At 41.3% G+C, this 16,880-nt stretch overlaps 1 protein-coding gene across 1 annotated transcript in view; it reads right to left on the bottom strand.

The window, feature by feature from the left end:
* Window positions 1–16,880, bottom strand: part of KLHL14 (kelch like family member 14) — a 103,826-nt gene that overhangs the window by 71,219 nt on the left and 15,727 nt on the right. Inside the window, exon 3 of the mRNA XM_040479136.1 lies at window positions 2,953–3,074. Within this exon, the coding sequence (XP_040335070.1) occupies window positions 2,953–3,074 (122 nt within the window). The remainder of the gene's footprint in view (window positions 1–2,952; window positions 3,075–16,880) is intronic.

Below are 16,880 nucleotides of genomic sequence, written 5' to 3'. Positions count from 1 at the left end.
CCGTGGAATGGCATCTTTCTCAAAGGAGCGTATTTGGGAGACAGGCTGAGAAATGCGTGCTCGAGCCAAGTGGGCGAAGGAGTCTTAAGATTCAGAGGCTTTGGCTAACCTCGAGTTTGCTAGTTAAGCTTGTTAGTTTGTTTGTATGGAGACAGCCATTTAATAAATAAGCAGACCCCAAACCAGGCACCGTCTCCTAGCCTTAATTGTCGTCCTGGTTCCCCTGCCAGAAACTTCAGCAGTTCATCTGGGTCAAAAGAATGTCAGTGGGCAGCTTTGAAATCCATAATGCTTCATTGGATTTGGGGAGAATGTGGATTTTTGGTTTTTTTATTCCACTGAGAAACATTTCTTCCTTTATTGTTAGATGGCCCTAATAGTGTGGAAATCTTTCAGTCACCTGACTTATTTATTAGTCAAATAAGATGCCTGGATTAAAAAATACAGGCCAACAGCAGAAATCATCCAGGTAAGCTGTCTATATCTCTCCAACCAACCTGAAAAATATGCCCTCACTTGGGGCCACGCGGTCACAGCCCAACAGGTAATAAACTCTATTTTTTAAAGTACAGGTTCCAATGAAATGAAGGGTGTAAGTGGAGTAGACATTATTTCAGAGCTAGGAGTGTGCCTGACTGTAGAAAAAAGGTTCAAGGTCTTGGAGTATGCTCCCATTATAAGAAGTCTATACATTAATGTCTTTATTTCCTTCCACGTCAAACCTGGTGAATGGAGTCAACAGATAGATACCCATTTATCTTTACTTCTTAGTCTGTGGATTGCCACATCCAACATATGAAAACCATGGAAGACAGGCTCCTGACTCGGGGGCAGCGGGTCCAAGTGTTGTATCTGTGGCAGTGCAATTTGTCTCTCCTCTGCATGGAGAGCCTGAGTTGACCGATACCTCTAGGGTACAAAACTATACACAATCCTTGTGCTAATATTGGTAGTGATGTTACAATACTAGTCATGATACCTGCAATTTGTGGAGCTCACACAATGTCAGATGACTTATAAACACTTTATTTTAAAAATACTCAAATGGTGCTGACAAGAATGAAGAAGCCATGAATTGGGATATTTACATGCCTCGCTCAAGATCATAGACATGGGTTTGAATCAGGTCTGACAGATTCAAGTTCATGCCTTCTTACCAGTTCCTTCTAAGTAAAGAGCTAAATCAGGCAACGTGAAAGATTTGAGTAGGGTCACCTTATGTTTCAGTGTATACCTATTGTCCCATCAGTAGGTCCCCATTTCATGCTCTAAAGTGTCCCAGTTTGGAGAATAAATTGGATGACCACCCTGTCTCCGAACAAGGTTTAAAACGAACATAAGACTTTTCTTAGGTATTACTCATGATGCTTTAGTGAATCTTTTTGCCTTTAATGAAGGGCTTCAAACCAATAACAAATTGGACCTTGCCTGGTGTGTCTGGGAAAACAGACGGATTTGTGAACGAATATCACTTACTGCTTGAGTGTGATATCCTTTTGCCTCTGTCTATCTCTGTCTGTCATCGCTCTTCAAGAATCTTTGTCTTTCCTTCTTCTCTCCTCCCCCTAGTATCCGTGTCTTATGCTGCCTAGGCTTTCTCTATTGATCAAGTGTCAGATAATTGATTCTTTGGTTTTACTTTAAAAATACCGGTTGGTCACTCGTTGTTAACAGTACTTTTGTCAAAAAGAGAATAAAAAACATTTGAAGACATCTCTAACTTCTTTTTCTTTCTTCCTTCTCCTTAAGCCTGCAGCTATTATCCCCTCACTTCTTTACTATAACCGTGGTGTATAGGCGTCCAGGGAGCTTCCGCGTTGTGCTCGCGGACAACGCTACTGGTAGTTTCGCTGGGGTAAGCCAGCTCCAAAATGTATTATTTCAAGCACCACCTCACATGTCTGTGCTCCTCTTCTGCTCTTATGGGCAAACTGTTGTCCTGTTTCTATTCTTTTAAAAGGCTTTAGTAAGAGGAAAGGAACTGATTTAAAAAAAAAAAAAACAAGCTGATAAAATATATAACTGCTTCAAAGACACAATGCTGTAAGAAAATGTAACTTTTTCTTTTGCCAGTTTTAAATGTATGGCTTTGATTTATGGATCTAAATTACTCATTTATTATTTTATCTATACAGCTCTGGGCAATTTTGACAGTTAAAATTTAGTTTTATTGACCAGTGCAGCCACTGTGCCCACGAGGGGCCTGGTGCACACAGCCTGCTGCACTCAAGAAATGATGATTTTTGATTCCATGACTGAGTCAGATTGGGAATCATAACCAATATAACAATAAGTTCCAAATCTCGGTGCCCAAGGCAAGAGGTTTGCTGTAAAACACAATCACCCTATAAGGAGGGGAGGAAGAGAATCTTGGGCCGAAGTCTGCAAGCACAGTTTAATGCAGCTGGGACAGGCCCTGGGTATCTGTCCACCCAAACTGTGGAGCAACAGAAGGGAGTGCTTCTCTAAGACCCAGTTCCACAGACTAAAGATTAACGAGCAGAAATGCTTAAAAGGCAAAATGCATGTTAGTTACATAGAAATGAACTAAACAACCATCAGGATATGAGAAAATTTAGTGCTATTCACCAACCTTTCACTTTTCAAGAAACCAAAAAAATAATAAAAATAAAGAAAGAAAGAAAAGAAAAGAAAAAAGAACGGAAGAATTTCTTTTGGAACATCTCAGTTACTACCCCCTCTCTGTCACAGAAACACAAACTCGTGCAGTGGTTAGGCCAGTTTAATTTAGGCCTATTCCACGACCAAATTGGCCACCTCTGCAATGTTAATTTAGTCTTTTACTCTAAATCCCCTGGGATACATAAACAGACCTCCAAAGGGTAACAAATCAATAAAATGTCTAATTTGATTAACCACGTTTTCGCATCCATCAGGACAGCTCTGCACGGAAATAAATAGGTGGGTAAATGAATAAAGAAGGGCACTCACTTGTGAGTATTTTCCACGTCTTCTTGTCATCATCATAGTACTGGACCAAATTGCTGGGGAGCCGGTCCGGCCCGGGAGGCAAGCCTCCAACCAGTAACAGCATTTTCTTGTTAGAGCGAATTCTTCACCCAAAACAAAAGAGGAGATGGAGAACCACATTATTGTAGAGCCTCTTTAGTGGCAACGAAATCATAACCATCAAAAGAATGTTCCTTGCTTGCAGATTTCTATTTCATTTTTTCCTGTTTCTTTTCCCATTCATGTCTCAACAGTTTTTTTTTTTTGAACCAAGCAGAAAAATGATCAGAAGATCAGCATATCCCCATACTCATGGAATAATAAGCTCCCTTTATGCAATTTGTTAGAGGTTCATTCTAGAACGACCTTTTTCTTATATTATCCCTTTAAATCATCACTCTTTACAGCTGAGTACACATGAAATGCTCTGGAGTTGTACTAAGGTTAAGCATTAAAGTTGCATGTCAAAAATCGTATTAGTCAAAATCATTATTATAAGCCATTCTCCACTCAAAGAACCTTGAAAAAATTAAGGTTATGCAGAGAGTTTGTGAGCCAACTCTTTAATCACCCAGGGAACTTCCAATACCAGTTTGGTACAATTAGTAGCACGGGGCTAACTGGGGAGGGTTAACCGGTATCGAGGAGACTTTTTGTTTGTTTAATTTAGCTGAGACTTCTGCCTTCATCTCCTTCCCAGCGCCCCCTCCCTCCCCAGCCTCCCCCCGCCCCCCACCCCATCCCTGGGCACCACTGGCGACACAGCAGCACCAATTGGTAAAAATGAGACTGTGAGGTTGTTTTGAGCCTCCCCAGAGTGGAGCCCTGCCAATGCTTGCCACTGATCCAGCGGCATGAACCTGCTCGACTGTGCAAAGTCACTCTAATTCCCTCCCTCTGTTTTTCTACCTTCTCCCCCAGGGGGCAACCACTGAAAGGAGTGACTACCCACCCATCAAGAGCTGGCAATTCGCTGCTATTAACCGTGACTGTGATTCCCAGTCTGCCTGGCAGTTCCTGAGAACAGGCCTGCAACGTCTCATATGCAGTAAAAGCTATAAGATGCACCCTGGCCGGCACACTCGACCTGATGGATGTGCGATCCTCAGGAAGGGTAATGGATTGAGCACACTTGCGATTGGAGCAGGGAGGGGAGGCCCAGACCCCCACAAGGGGCCTGCTGATTTAACGGTCGCTTTACATATAATTGAACTTTTCATTTACCTGAAAGGCTGAAGGTGGTGGTGGCAGAAAGGGAACAACCATGACTGAAGGAAAACGTCAATAAATACGAAAGGGTTCCCCTTAAATATGATCACAACCCGCGGTGGTGGCTCTGAATCTATTATTACATATTCAGCCTGTCGTTCTGATTCAAGGACGCTTGGCAAAGTACGCCCTTGTGGAGAAGCACTGTTTGTTGGTTAAGAACCTAACATTCGGAGAGTTAACTTAATACAGTTAATGACATTTCCATGTGAAGGAAGGGAACAAGAGAATTCCTTTAATGAAACTCTGGTGCCATTGAATGCATTGTATATGCCTCAGTAGAAAAAAATACCTTCTGGAGAAACTCCTATCGGGGAATGGTGGATAGTAAGTATAGCCATACTTACAGAAGAATGCATACTGTGATAGCAGCTTGCAATATTAATTTTGTCACAACAAAGAAAACCCCTCACTTCTTTGAATTCACAGTACTTTGGAACTGTACCCATATGCCTTATAGACCTGTAGTTGTGAAACAAAAACAGAATATGATAGCAAAGAGCTCCATACTTTTTTTTTTTTAATTTTTTTTTTCAACGTTTATTTTTTTATTTTTCGGACAGAGAGAGACAGAGCATGAACGGGGGAGGGGCAGAGAGAGAGGGAGACACAGAATCGGAAACAGGCTCCAGGCTCTGAGCCATCAGCCCAGAGCCTGACGCGGGGCTCGAACCCACGGACCGCGAGATCGTGACCTGGCTGAAGTCGGACGCTTAACCGACTGCGCCACCCAGGCGCCCCAAAGAGCTCCATACTTTGAGGATTTCAGTGATCGGGGTGGTTGGTAAGAGGGGTTATGGGAACTCAGTGCAGTAAGTACCTTTCTTTTATTTTGAAATGAGAACATACATGACTGATGTGCTATATAATCTCTTAAATGCATGGTTACAGAACCATTATAAGAGGATTTTATTATTGTAGTTTTTGGGTCCAAATAATCAGCCAGCCTGTGAGTATATGAGGAATCAAGATGAGAGCAGATATTCTTTTTTAGGTTGCTATCAGTTACCATGTGTCGACATTGCTGTTCAACTGGAAGGCACCATTCTGTGGTTTTCACGATGTGACACGCCTACCTGCTGCCAGACCTCTGGTGGTGGCAGATAGACCACTATGTACGGTTAGATGTAAGAGGAAAGGACTCAGTGAGGTGGTAGTGTGACCAAAGCAATATAATTAAATTTCCGTTATGATATTTAAATAAAGGTACTCCTTTTAAAATGTGTTTCACGAATGACACATGGAGATAAATGAATGGCTTACATTCGTTTGTAAGGTTGTTTCATTAATTGATAAAGCCCGCCTCCCTGGACCAATCCACATTGGTGATTTTCAACAGCCATTTAGATGGACCATCTCTGCAGACGAGGAGGGGATCTAGAGTCTTTGTTCTCTCTGCCTAAAGAGATGCTTGCTGCCATCTGTCCCCTGAGAACTGGCCTGAGACTACCGATCCTAAGCCACTGAATAGCTGGTAAATGACAACAACCCTCACCCCCGCCAACGATGACACGATTCAAAGCTAGCACAGCAGCAGTGACGGCCTCCACAGAAACTAAGACGAATCTCTAAACCAGCCAGCCTCCGCAGGGAATGTGACGAGGAATTCCTCGGAAGGAAAGGAAATCCCACCTACCCTCAGCGGCTGCGTGTTTCCTGTGAAGGCGAAGTGTTTGAAGTTCATCATGCGCGGCCTTCTTAGTGAGTGAAGACACATTTTAAATCCCGTATCACTACATTCATATCATCATCTATTTCATTTATTATGGCATTGCGCTTGGAGCATCTTGTTTCTAAAGCTTGTCGTCACTCACTTCTCCAAACCAGTATCGATATTATTTAAGTCTAAACAAAGTTTAAAACTCTACCTGGTGAGGGTGAATCACACAGAAGCCAAAAATAGGATAAAGCGTGTGAGAAGTAACAGAGTGCAGAAGAAAGAACACATAGGCTAACAAAACACGTTGGAGTGGTTCCTCACCATTTTCTCCATCGACTGTCACAACAGCCTTACGTCCCAGATAGAGCTCCATTTTACAGGGAGGTGAGAAAGTTCCCATAGTCAAAGCATACACTGTGTTGAGACCTAGGCCTTCATATGCTACCACGCCTGTGATCTTTTTACAATTCAAATTTGTTTTTTTTTTTTATTTTTATTTTACCATAACTTCTGACTAAGACCCAGATGACCTGGATTCTAGGGCTAATTTTGCCATTCGGCAGAGTAACTTTGTATAAATTACTTGGCTTTTTGGAGCCTCTGATTTCTCATAATAGATGAATAGTATCTGACTGGACTCTTGAAGGGATTGCCATGAAGATTATCCAAAATGAAGTGAAAAGTTCTATGTAAACTCTAAGGTAAGTGATTATTGATCTGTAGATATTGGCAACACAACGTGGGCTTCATTTCAACATACCAAGCCCGATTAAATAGTTAAAAAAGAAAAATAATATTTTTCTCTGAGATTCTTGTTGAGTTCATGTATATAAATACAAGCTAATGAAGAGGACTTCACTACCCAGCTGTTATCTTATGTGTTCTTAGAAAATTATCACTTTAATTACATTGGATATCTTTTGAGCCTTGTTATAAGAAAATATACATTTGGTCAGTACATAAAACTGAACCTTTCTGGATCCAAATAAAGGACCCTAATAGAGATCACTCTACATTTCTTATTTCATAAGAATAAAACAAATGAGACAAACCATCACATATTTTACTTTGATTTAAATGCAATGTCAACTATTCAATTACTCCTAGAAAGTAATACACGTGAATAATTCCTGTGGAAAAGCTTCCATTCTTTTTACAATGTGCAATTATAATAGTGACAATGACAATAATGACAGATAATAATGCATGTGTATCGGATATTGAAACCTCTGATTATCATGCTATTTATTTGATGTGTGTGAACTTCAATTTGAAAACACCATGATAAAAAAGATACCTTGTGAACCAGAAAAGTAAAATTAGGAGAATCTGAATTAACTTGCTGAAGGGGGTTTCAATTACTCTTTTCTAAATAATTCCAACAGAGCCTTACAGGTTTCATTTTAGATTAGCAAAATCTACAAATGTAGCCCTTTTGCAGTGATTAGAGTTCCTTCATATGGCTACCTAGAAGCCCTTTATATAGGGAACCAATTTAGCCAAAATTAATATGTTCTCTTCAAATTTGTTAATATTTTTAAAATACATGTACTCCTTTTTACTCTTCAACTTGACACCACCTAGATCAAACTAATGTGTTTAAAAGACATGGAATTAGAGACAAAGAGCTTAGTATGTCATGATTAATAATATTATTTCGATGCCTTTGATTTGGGCTCCTAGATTCTTGTATAGAAAAATATAAGGTTAAAAAGGCGATGGAATTTGAAGGTCCCCTTTGTTCCATCTCAGTAATTGCCCAACATTTACCATGTGTCATATTTGTGTGTGTGTGTGTGTGTGTGTGTGTGTGTGTGTATACGCATGTGCTCACGCGCATATGTAGTTTGGTTATGGGGATGAATGATTGAAGGATGACCTAAAACCTCCTGGTGTAAACAAATTTTTCATCATACTGGTGCTATAAGTACAGTAAAGTCTCATTTATTTATATTTCAGTGATTTGGAACTTTAATTATTGGGAAACAGGCCAGATAAAGTTTACCTTTCCATGATACATGAAAAAAGTTTTCATCAACTAAATTGCAAGAAGAATTTTAACCTGTTTAACAACTCAGGAGGTCTGCTGGCATTTTAGAGCTACCTATGTCCATTTAGACCAAATTCATTTTACAGACTACAAATCTTTCTCATTTATGTGGTAAAGAAAATATTCTATAATCTTCTAAGACTCATTAAATGAGGGAGTTAGAAGACAACTTTGAAGTAATCTAGTTCAGTGATCCCCAAGCCTGGTGAGTCACCAGAATCATCTTAGGGGATTACAAGATTTAGATTCTTGATATGGATTCTCCAGGCTCCACTCCCAGAGATGATGATTCAATTGGGATGAGGCCTTAAAAATCAGTAATGTTTCACAGTCTTCCAATTGATTCTAACTAACGTAGAGCCAGATTTGAGGTCACTGATTTGGTCCTGCTCTCTACCTAAAGTAGAAATCTTTTCAGTAGTTTTTTTTTTTTTTTTGTAGGTAATTATTCTTATCAATTATGTGATTTATTTTATATTTTAAAAAATTAATGTTTATTTTTGAAAGAGAGAGAGAGAGAGAGAGAGAGCGAGTGGGGGAGGGGCAGAGAGAGAGGGAGACACAGGATCTGAAGCAGGCTCTGGGATTTGAGCCCTCAGTACAGAGCCGGATGCAGGGCTCGAACTCATTAACCTGTGAGATCATGACCTGAGCTGCAGGCAGATGCTCAGCCGACTGAGCCACCCAGGAGCCTCTCAATTACGCAATTTATAACAAAATGGACCTTAGTTTTTCAAAACTGCTTTATTGTGGAAAGATGTCGGACAGTTGTGTTAAATATCTGTTCTTCTCCTTGTGCTGAGCTGAAAATCTACCCAAGTCTTTTAGAGAAAAAAGAGCAAGCACTTGTGTCTGTTCTGTTCTGACAGGCTTCAAATATCGCAAGATAGTTGCCATAGGTCTTTTGTTTTCTGTGTTAAAAATCCTTTCTTTCTGAGAAAGTTTCCGTTTTCCCTAGCATCACACTCACCTCCTTAAAATATCTCTGCACCATCATTGTCCCCTTTTAAATATGTGATCAGAATTGTATACAATATAACAAATGTGGTATGTGATATGATGTATACATATGCATATATATAAAAATACATGCTATAAGGTTTTCTAAAATTACAGTAGTCTTTTAGCAGCCACAGTGCAGTGGTGGATTCCTGTTAAGCTTCCAGAGGACTACAAATATAAAATTTTTTTTAAAACCAAGAGTTTTCAAGTCAGGTTTTTCCTATCCTATATTTCTTCTAGTTAAATATTTTAAACATCAACACGTGATTATTTTTAAATGTTTTTCTATCTTCTACTGATTTAGGTATTTTGTTTCAATTCACTTATTTTTTTAATTAAAAAATGTTTATTTATTTTTGAGACAGAGAGAGAGAGAGAGAGAGAGAGAGAGAGAGAGACAGAACATGAGTGGGGGAAGGGCAGAGAGAGAGGGAGACACCAAACTTGAAGTGGAGTCCAAACCTGGAGCTGTCAGCACAGGACCTCACGTGGGGCTCGAACTCACTAACTATGAAACCATGACCTGAGCTGAAGTCAGATGTTTAACCAACTGAGCCACCCACGCACCCTTGTTTCAATTCACTTATTATTTAGCAGTTATTGAGTTTGTACTATGTTCCAGGTACCATTCTAAACACTAGAGCTAATGATGGGAATAAGATGTATAAATTCCTTGTTCCTCATGGCACTTACTTCCATCCTAGAGGGAACATCTATTGAAAATATCATGGTTCTGGGGCGCCTGGGTGGCACAGTCGGTTAAGCGTCCGACTTCAGCCAGGTCACGATCTTGCGGTCCGTGAGTTCGAGCCCCGCGTCAGGCTCTGGGCTGATGGCTCAGAGCCTGGAGCCTGTTTCCGATTCTGTGTCTCCCTCTCTCTCTGCCCCTCCCCCGTTCATGCTCTGTCTCTCTCTATCCCAAAAATAAATAAACGTTGAAAAAAAAAAAAAAGAAAATATCATGGTTCTTGAAGTAGAGAGCCTGGTTGTTAAGGGCATAAGCCTTACAACTTGGGCGAGACCCCTGGTTTCAGTTCTTTCAAGATGAGTGACCTTGGGCTCTTTTCCCCTTTTAACCTTATTTATAAAAGAGTGATAACAACAGACGTAAGGCATAGTTTTTTTTTTTTTTTTTCAGGAATAAATTAAACAATATATGCACAACACTTATAAAGTGCTAGATAAATTCTACCATTACCATCCTCCTCTTCTTCCTCATCACCATCATCATCAGTATTAGCTATTTCTTTGTGTAACTTGCAGATTTGACAAGGTAGTGTGGCCTATGTCCCCATCCAAGTTTTATTACCTAAAAATAATAGTGTTGTATTTCTTTTGTTCAGGTGTTTTAATTATCGTAACTTGTTCACAATACTAACTCATTGGGGTTTTACTCCGGAGTTCCTCATATATAGCCTTTAGGAGTATATAGCTTTTTTTTTTTTTTTTTGAAACATAGAGATTTGATGAAAAACTAGGCAGTTATGAAGTAGCAAAGTAAACTGGGATAGATAATCATCTTCCCATCCTCTTAAGGCCAACTTAGTTTTAATTTAAGAGTCAGTCACACGTGAATTTAAATTCTCTTTCTACCACTTCATAGGTTCACACCCTTGGGCATATTCAATCTCTTTACACCTCAGTTGCTTCATCTGTAAAGTGGGGGTGCTGTGAGGGTTAAGTGTAATGGGAAAATAAATGGTTGTGAATAAAATCACCTTCTAGAGCCAGTCCCTTTAACAAATGAAAAGTACTTTGTGCTGCTGATGCCTTGAAAAATAAGTGTCTCTGCATAGTGAAGGAAGAGAAAAACTGATACCTCCAACATAATCCAGTAGGGAGAGGCTGAAGATTGGAAGAAGTTATGACTCATTCCCATTACTTTCCAGTTTCAACGGACTTTCCTAAACCTATGATGGCTTGGTATTTTCTACTAGCAGGGAGAAAGGACAATTTCTCTGGTGGTACAGCAGGGATGTATAGTGGTGGTCTGGAAGGCAGGAAAAGCCAGAATGAGGCAAGCCCCCAGGGATTCACAGAAGTGGCGATGGTTTTGGGTTTCCACCGGCCATGAGATTGGTGGGGTTTCCAACAATTTTACCAGATCTGGGAAGCCACCAGCTGACATTTGGCTCACATGTGGAAAATATTTATGTCGTTCCCGTGGTAATCAATTGATTAATGATAACAATTATTATTATGCATGATTATTAACTTTACAAATCACTCATGTGAAAATCAATCATTGGCATTTGACTTTTTCTTATATTGCTTAGAAGCCTTTCAGAAACCATAGGTTGTGCTGTTTATAAATAGCCAGAATCTTTACTGCATAAGCAAGTTTCACAAAAATATAAAACCACTGGGCTTCCTACAGTGGTGTGGATCCAGATCTCATTAACAAATTCAACCTGCCCACCCTTTGGTCTGCCATCTCTCTGTTAAAGATGTCACCAAACCCTATCAAAGTCACCAATTAAAAAAATTTTTTTTGATGTTTATTTATTTTTGAGGGAGAGAGAGAGAGAGAGAGAGAGAGAGAACCTGAAGCAGGCTCCAGGCTCTGAGCCGTCAGCACAGAGCCCCTGGCAGGGCTTGAACCCATGAACTGTGAGATCATGACTTGAGCCAAGGGCAATGCTTAACCAACTGAGCCACCCAGGCACACCTCAAGTTACCAAGTTTTATGATAATCTTGACCCTTCTGCCATTTTCTTGCTATAGTCGATCTTTTGCCAAGTCCTACAGATTCTAGAGCCGTGAAGTTTCTTCGGCCTGTCTCTTCATCCCAGTCAGACCACTATTAGCCTGATTCAGCTGGGTTGGCTCTCTCCCGAGCTGATGTAGCAGTGGTGTCTCTCCTTTCTGCACTCCCATTGAATCTCCCCTCAAATTTGAATAAATTTGTCAAATTAATTTCAGCAAAGCCTGATGTTAACTATCAACTACTTCAGTCTTCTTTTGAAAAACTATCAAACAATTCCCCATTGCCTATCATCTACAGGGGGCACATTTCCCCCACATTGTAACTTCCCTTTTCTCTCTCACAGGTAAATGCCTTCCCTGAGATTCTTTTTAGGGATAAAAGAGTTTCTGAGCTAAGGTCTGAAAAAACTTGGAAGAGGAATTTCAGCTGGAAATTGCTTAGACCATGGGGAAAAGTAAGCAGAGGAAGATCCGGAGCGATTGGCCAGGAGGAGACTTTGAAAATCAGCTAGCCTTCCCTAAACTTCCAGCTAGAACGGTCCCCAAAAGTCCCCAGAGGACAGCTGCTACCCTTTTCTTAAATTTTTCCAGAGAAGTAAACTCCCTTGAGAATTTGTTCCAGCTGATTTGCTGTTGTATTTAGGTTTCTTTATCATAGCTGTTCTTGGTAATTACACAGCAGCTTTCATCGGAAGAGCCTTTAAATAGACCTGATAATGCCTCTCTGAGGTAGGTAAACACAAAGTATCATTATCCCCATTTAACAGATGAAAGAATAGAGGAAAAAGGGCTTGGGCATCTTTTCCAGTGCCTCGGGATGGGTTTTATTTCCTCTATTTCACAGAGGAAATGTCTCCAGGGTTTTCTCACACCACCCTTCTGTGATTCTCAGGGTCAAGTGTAATTGAAAATGCCTTAGCTTCCCATCTTCTGACATTGGTGCTGCCCCTCTTCCTACCACCGTGAGTCTGGCTGCATGATGACAGGGGACTGGTCAGTTGTACACATTATTCAGTTTTTCTAAGATGGAAGTAACTTTAAGATTTGCTTGATCATATCATAAAGACAATTCATGCTTGCTGAGAAAAATTCCGTCTATACTTATAAGCAAAAAGGACTTAGTATCTAATAGGTGGTCAATAAATACTTCTTGTGTAAATGAGAAAATGATAAGTTAAAGAACAAAGGCGTGAAAAGAGTCACTGGTAATCCCACCTTTGAGATACATATCATTACAGATTCTTTACCATCTTTTTTCCCCCTCTCATCTGTTTTAACTTCCAGTCAGTGAGTGTGGTGGTGAGGACATGAGAAGGCAAAAGAGATGAGGAGAAGTCATGTTTCTGAACTATAAGGTGGGAGAGTCAGAGAGTAATACTTTGGGGTACAGTCTTATTAACACACACCGAGATATAACCTGCCACCTTTACTCTGCACTGCCCCAAACCCTTTTGTTTTTTACGTCTCCTTGCACATGTCCAAATAATGTCTTACCGTTACCACACATCCATGAGTGTTAGTGGATACCTCTGTCTTTCTCTTTGTTCTTTGAGATTATTATTGTCTCATAGAAGGGGAGCTACCCGGATAGAGAAATGTTACCAAATTTCAGTTATTAGCACAATATTGAACCTTCATGATATTTGCTACCTTCACACACTGATATTATTTAATATTTTAATTAAAACTGCTCACTAAAAAAAGAAAAAAAAAACCGAAAAACAAAAAACATAAAACCGCTCACTTAAAAAAATGTTTAATACCATTCTACTCTAAGGTTCCCAGGGCTGGTTGCTCCCAGAATCACCTGGGAAAGCTTTTACAAAGTATCAAGAATGGGGGCAACCTCTCAGAGATTCTGGTTTAACAACCCAGGGTGGGACCCAGCACTGGTTTTTGTTTGTTTGTTTAAAGCTTTCTGTGGGATTCAATTGCACAGGTAATACTGAGAATTACTGCTCTAAGCAATTGTATTTATGAATTATGGGCTTCATGGGTTAATTGTTTATTTCTAATACATGCTCAAATGTAGTAATACCTCAGAAATAAATAAACATTTAAAAATTTTTAGAAATGGGGGCACCTGGGTGGCTCAGTCGGTTAAGCGTCTGACTTCGGCTCAGGTCATGACCTCACGGTTCGTGGGTTCGAGCCCTGCGTCGGGTTCTGGGCTGACAGCTCAGGGCCTGGAGCCTGCTTCGGATTCTGTGTCTCCCTCTCTCACTGTCCCTCTCCTGCTCATGCTCCGTGTGTGTCTCTCTCAAAAATAAATACATGTTAAAAAAAATTGAAACGCAGTATTACCTAACTTGCTACGAGAGATTTAGAAAGGGCTTTTTGTGTACCGTCTGAAATTGCCTCACGTCCTCCCGGTGGTAGGTCATCATAGTTGAGGACACGCTATCATGAATGGAAGAAACCGGGACTTTAAAATTTGAATCTCTAAACATTGGGTTACATTCCACCCCTGCCACTAGTTACGTGTTTGGCGGTGAGAAGATCAACCTCTTTGCTGACTACGGCTTTGCACTTCGCAATCCCAGATGACCACCTTCACGCTCCTCACCTCAGCCCCTGTAGCTCGCCAGGGTCTCCCCCAATTCTTCCCTGGCACGTACGAATTCTGGGTGAGTTGGGAATGTGACCATGTCTTCCTGTGTGTGGATGGGGTAGTTTGCTCGTGCCTTTGCCTCTTTCCTCTGGAACCAAACCTGTAGACTGGTTAATGGTGGTAGAGGTAGATGCGATATAAAAGCGTTCATCTGAAACCATGAAATGCAGGCCTCCCCGGGGCTTAGCTCATAAGCCTGAAGGGCCAGAATGGGGCCATGTTCACGCTGTACAGAGCACTTCTCACTCCATCCTTGGTCCTTTGCTTCACAAGGGACCATGGCTTCCGGCCAACTTGACACCCGCTGCATGCCCTGCCCTGCTCCTTCCACACCTCCCAGATTAAAGCTTCCTTTAGCAACTAGAAGCAGCTGAATATCTTCTTTGCTTGATTACCTATATAATCCCTAATTCTAATACCTAGTACTTAGTGCCTTTCTTCTGAAGAGCATAAATTGCAATGGAAATGGCATCTCATTAATCCTCCTCGCATCCCTGTGAGGAAGTTGAGTGGCAAGTATTACCTCCTAGACTAATCCTCGTGCCTGCGCGTGGGACACCGGGTCTCACTGCTCACTAGCACGGATGCTTGCTACCGAACGAGCTGGCAGGGACAACCAACGTTTGTGTGATAGGAGAAAGCTCTTCTTGTTCAAGGGAGAAGTGGTTCTATGCAGCCTGTCACAGAGGAGCCATTCGAGCTCTGTGTAGCTCGGTGACAGGGGGAGATAGAGCATTACTCACGCTAGTGATGGACTCATAAGTAATGCCTGCTCTTAAACTCCTAATAAAGCTCAATTTTTAGACTCTGCTGCCTCCTGAGAACCAGTCTCATTATTGAGACTTCTCTCTCTCTCTCTCTCTTTCTTTCTCTCTCCAGCCCATCTGGCCCGCTTTTTGAAGAGATAAAGTGACTTCCTGACCTGAGGAAACTGGTACCGGCTTGCTGCCCAAGAAGAAGTGCAGAAAGACACAAGGATACTGTTGAAAATTCACGTTCGGGATATAACAGACCTGGCTACAATTCCTTGTCTCTGAGAGTCTGGGACGCAACGGTCAAAACGAATAGATTAACAAAATCAGCATTCCGAAGGAATCAGCGTTCCAGTGATGCTGAGGGGGACCATGGCTAGATCCTACCTCATGATCTACAGCCTGATTTTATCCATTACTCTAACTCCAGGGAGAGATTTCTCTTGGGGAAGCTAGGAAGCTTGTTCTGAGGAACTGGAGCCAGCCTCCCGCCAAGCGGGCTGTTTCCAGTTGGAGAGTCACTGCAGGAGTGGCCATACAGGAAGACAGTGAGAAAAGTTAGTTAGGAACCGAATATATTACTCCAGGCTTCTCTTGGAATATTCATGGCAACACATAGGTGTCCATCTTCAATTCAAGAAAAGGGAGTTTCGGCTGATACCTTCTAAATGGGCTCAGAATTTGAGTTTAGGGGAAGAATAATTCTATGAAACCATCCTGGGGTTAAGACAAATGAAGAAGGTTGCCCTTACTTTTGGGTAGACACATAGCAAGGGACTGAGGCAGGCCCGGGGTGTGTGTGTGTGTGTGTGTGTGTGTGTGTGTGCTGTGGAGACAATGAGGTGTGGCTTGTGGGATCCAGCTTAGGGACACCCTGCTGCTGTGGGTGAAACAGGAATCTCTTATCCTCCCTCCCTGTGGGGAGCCAGTTCTTTCTGTTCTTTGCTGCTTCACCAACCCTGGAGGGCCTAATGCTAAAGTAAACCCTAGCTCCAGGGCTCTGTGAGGCTGAGAGACTCTCCAGCGTTCCCCCTGCAAAGGGCATCTGTGTGGAAGGCTCACAGACCCTCCCAGTCGGCCAATGCATGACACTGCCCTCTTCAGTTATCAGATTTTCGCCAGGCGGAAACAAATTATCTTGGGAAAATTGACCACATTCTCTAAAACTGAATTGTGAACACTGTGCTGTGTGGCTTGACTTATTCTGAAAATTCTCTGGTGCAGTAGGTACCCCAGTCTCATCATGAGGACATGAATCCCTTAGAGTCTGGTAATTCCAATAACCTTCTCTATCACTCATTTTCCCTCTCCTCATGTTAGTTTACCAGAGTACTTTGAATTTTGCAACACCTTTCCCTCAGACGTAACTTTCAGTAAATTACTGTTCGCATTTTCTCCCTCCTTCTATCATAGATATGTAGCAAATTGGAAAGCAGAAGCAATTTTTTTGTTTAGTCTTACGATTTTCGAAGTGTGGTCCAAAAGCCACCAGGAGCAAAACCACCTGGGATGTTGCTAAATATGTAGATTCCTGGGTCCACATTCCTGATCAGTTCATGAAGAATCTCTGAGGTAGGGCTAGGGAAGATATATTTATTTAAAAATCTCTATTGTTGACTCTTAAGAGAACTACTGACTCACGCAAGACTTTCTGAGGTCGAGCAAAGAGGATATTTTTCTCTTATAAAGGCTTTGTATTGCTGGAAGAGCTATTAATATATTGCTGACTTGGATCACTGCTCAATTGCCTATATAACTTTGCCGTACAGACTTAGTTGAAAAGTAACAATTCAGTTAGCTTCCCTAACCTGCTTTCAGATGCCTGTATCCTATCACTGGCTCTTGTTATAAACCGAATTG

Source organism: Herpailurus yagouaroundi, unplaced genomic scaffold (assembly GCF_014898765.1).
Source record: "Herpailurus yagouaroundi ecotype Mexico unplaced genomic scaffold, PumYag 142, whole genome shotgun sequence".
Taxonomy (NCBI): domain Eukaryota; kingdom Metazoa; phylum Chordata; class Mammalia; order Carnivora; family Felidae; genus Herpailurus; species Herpailurus yagouaroundi.
This window is presented reverse-complemented; position numbering and strand designations above follow the sequence as displayed.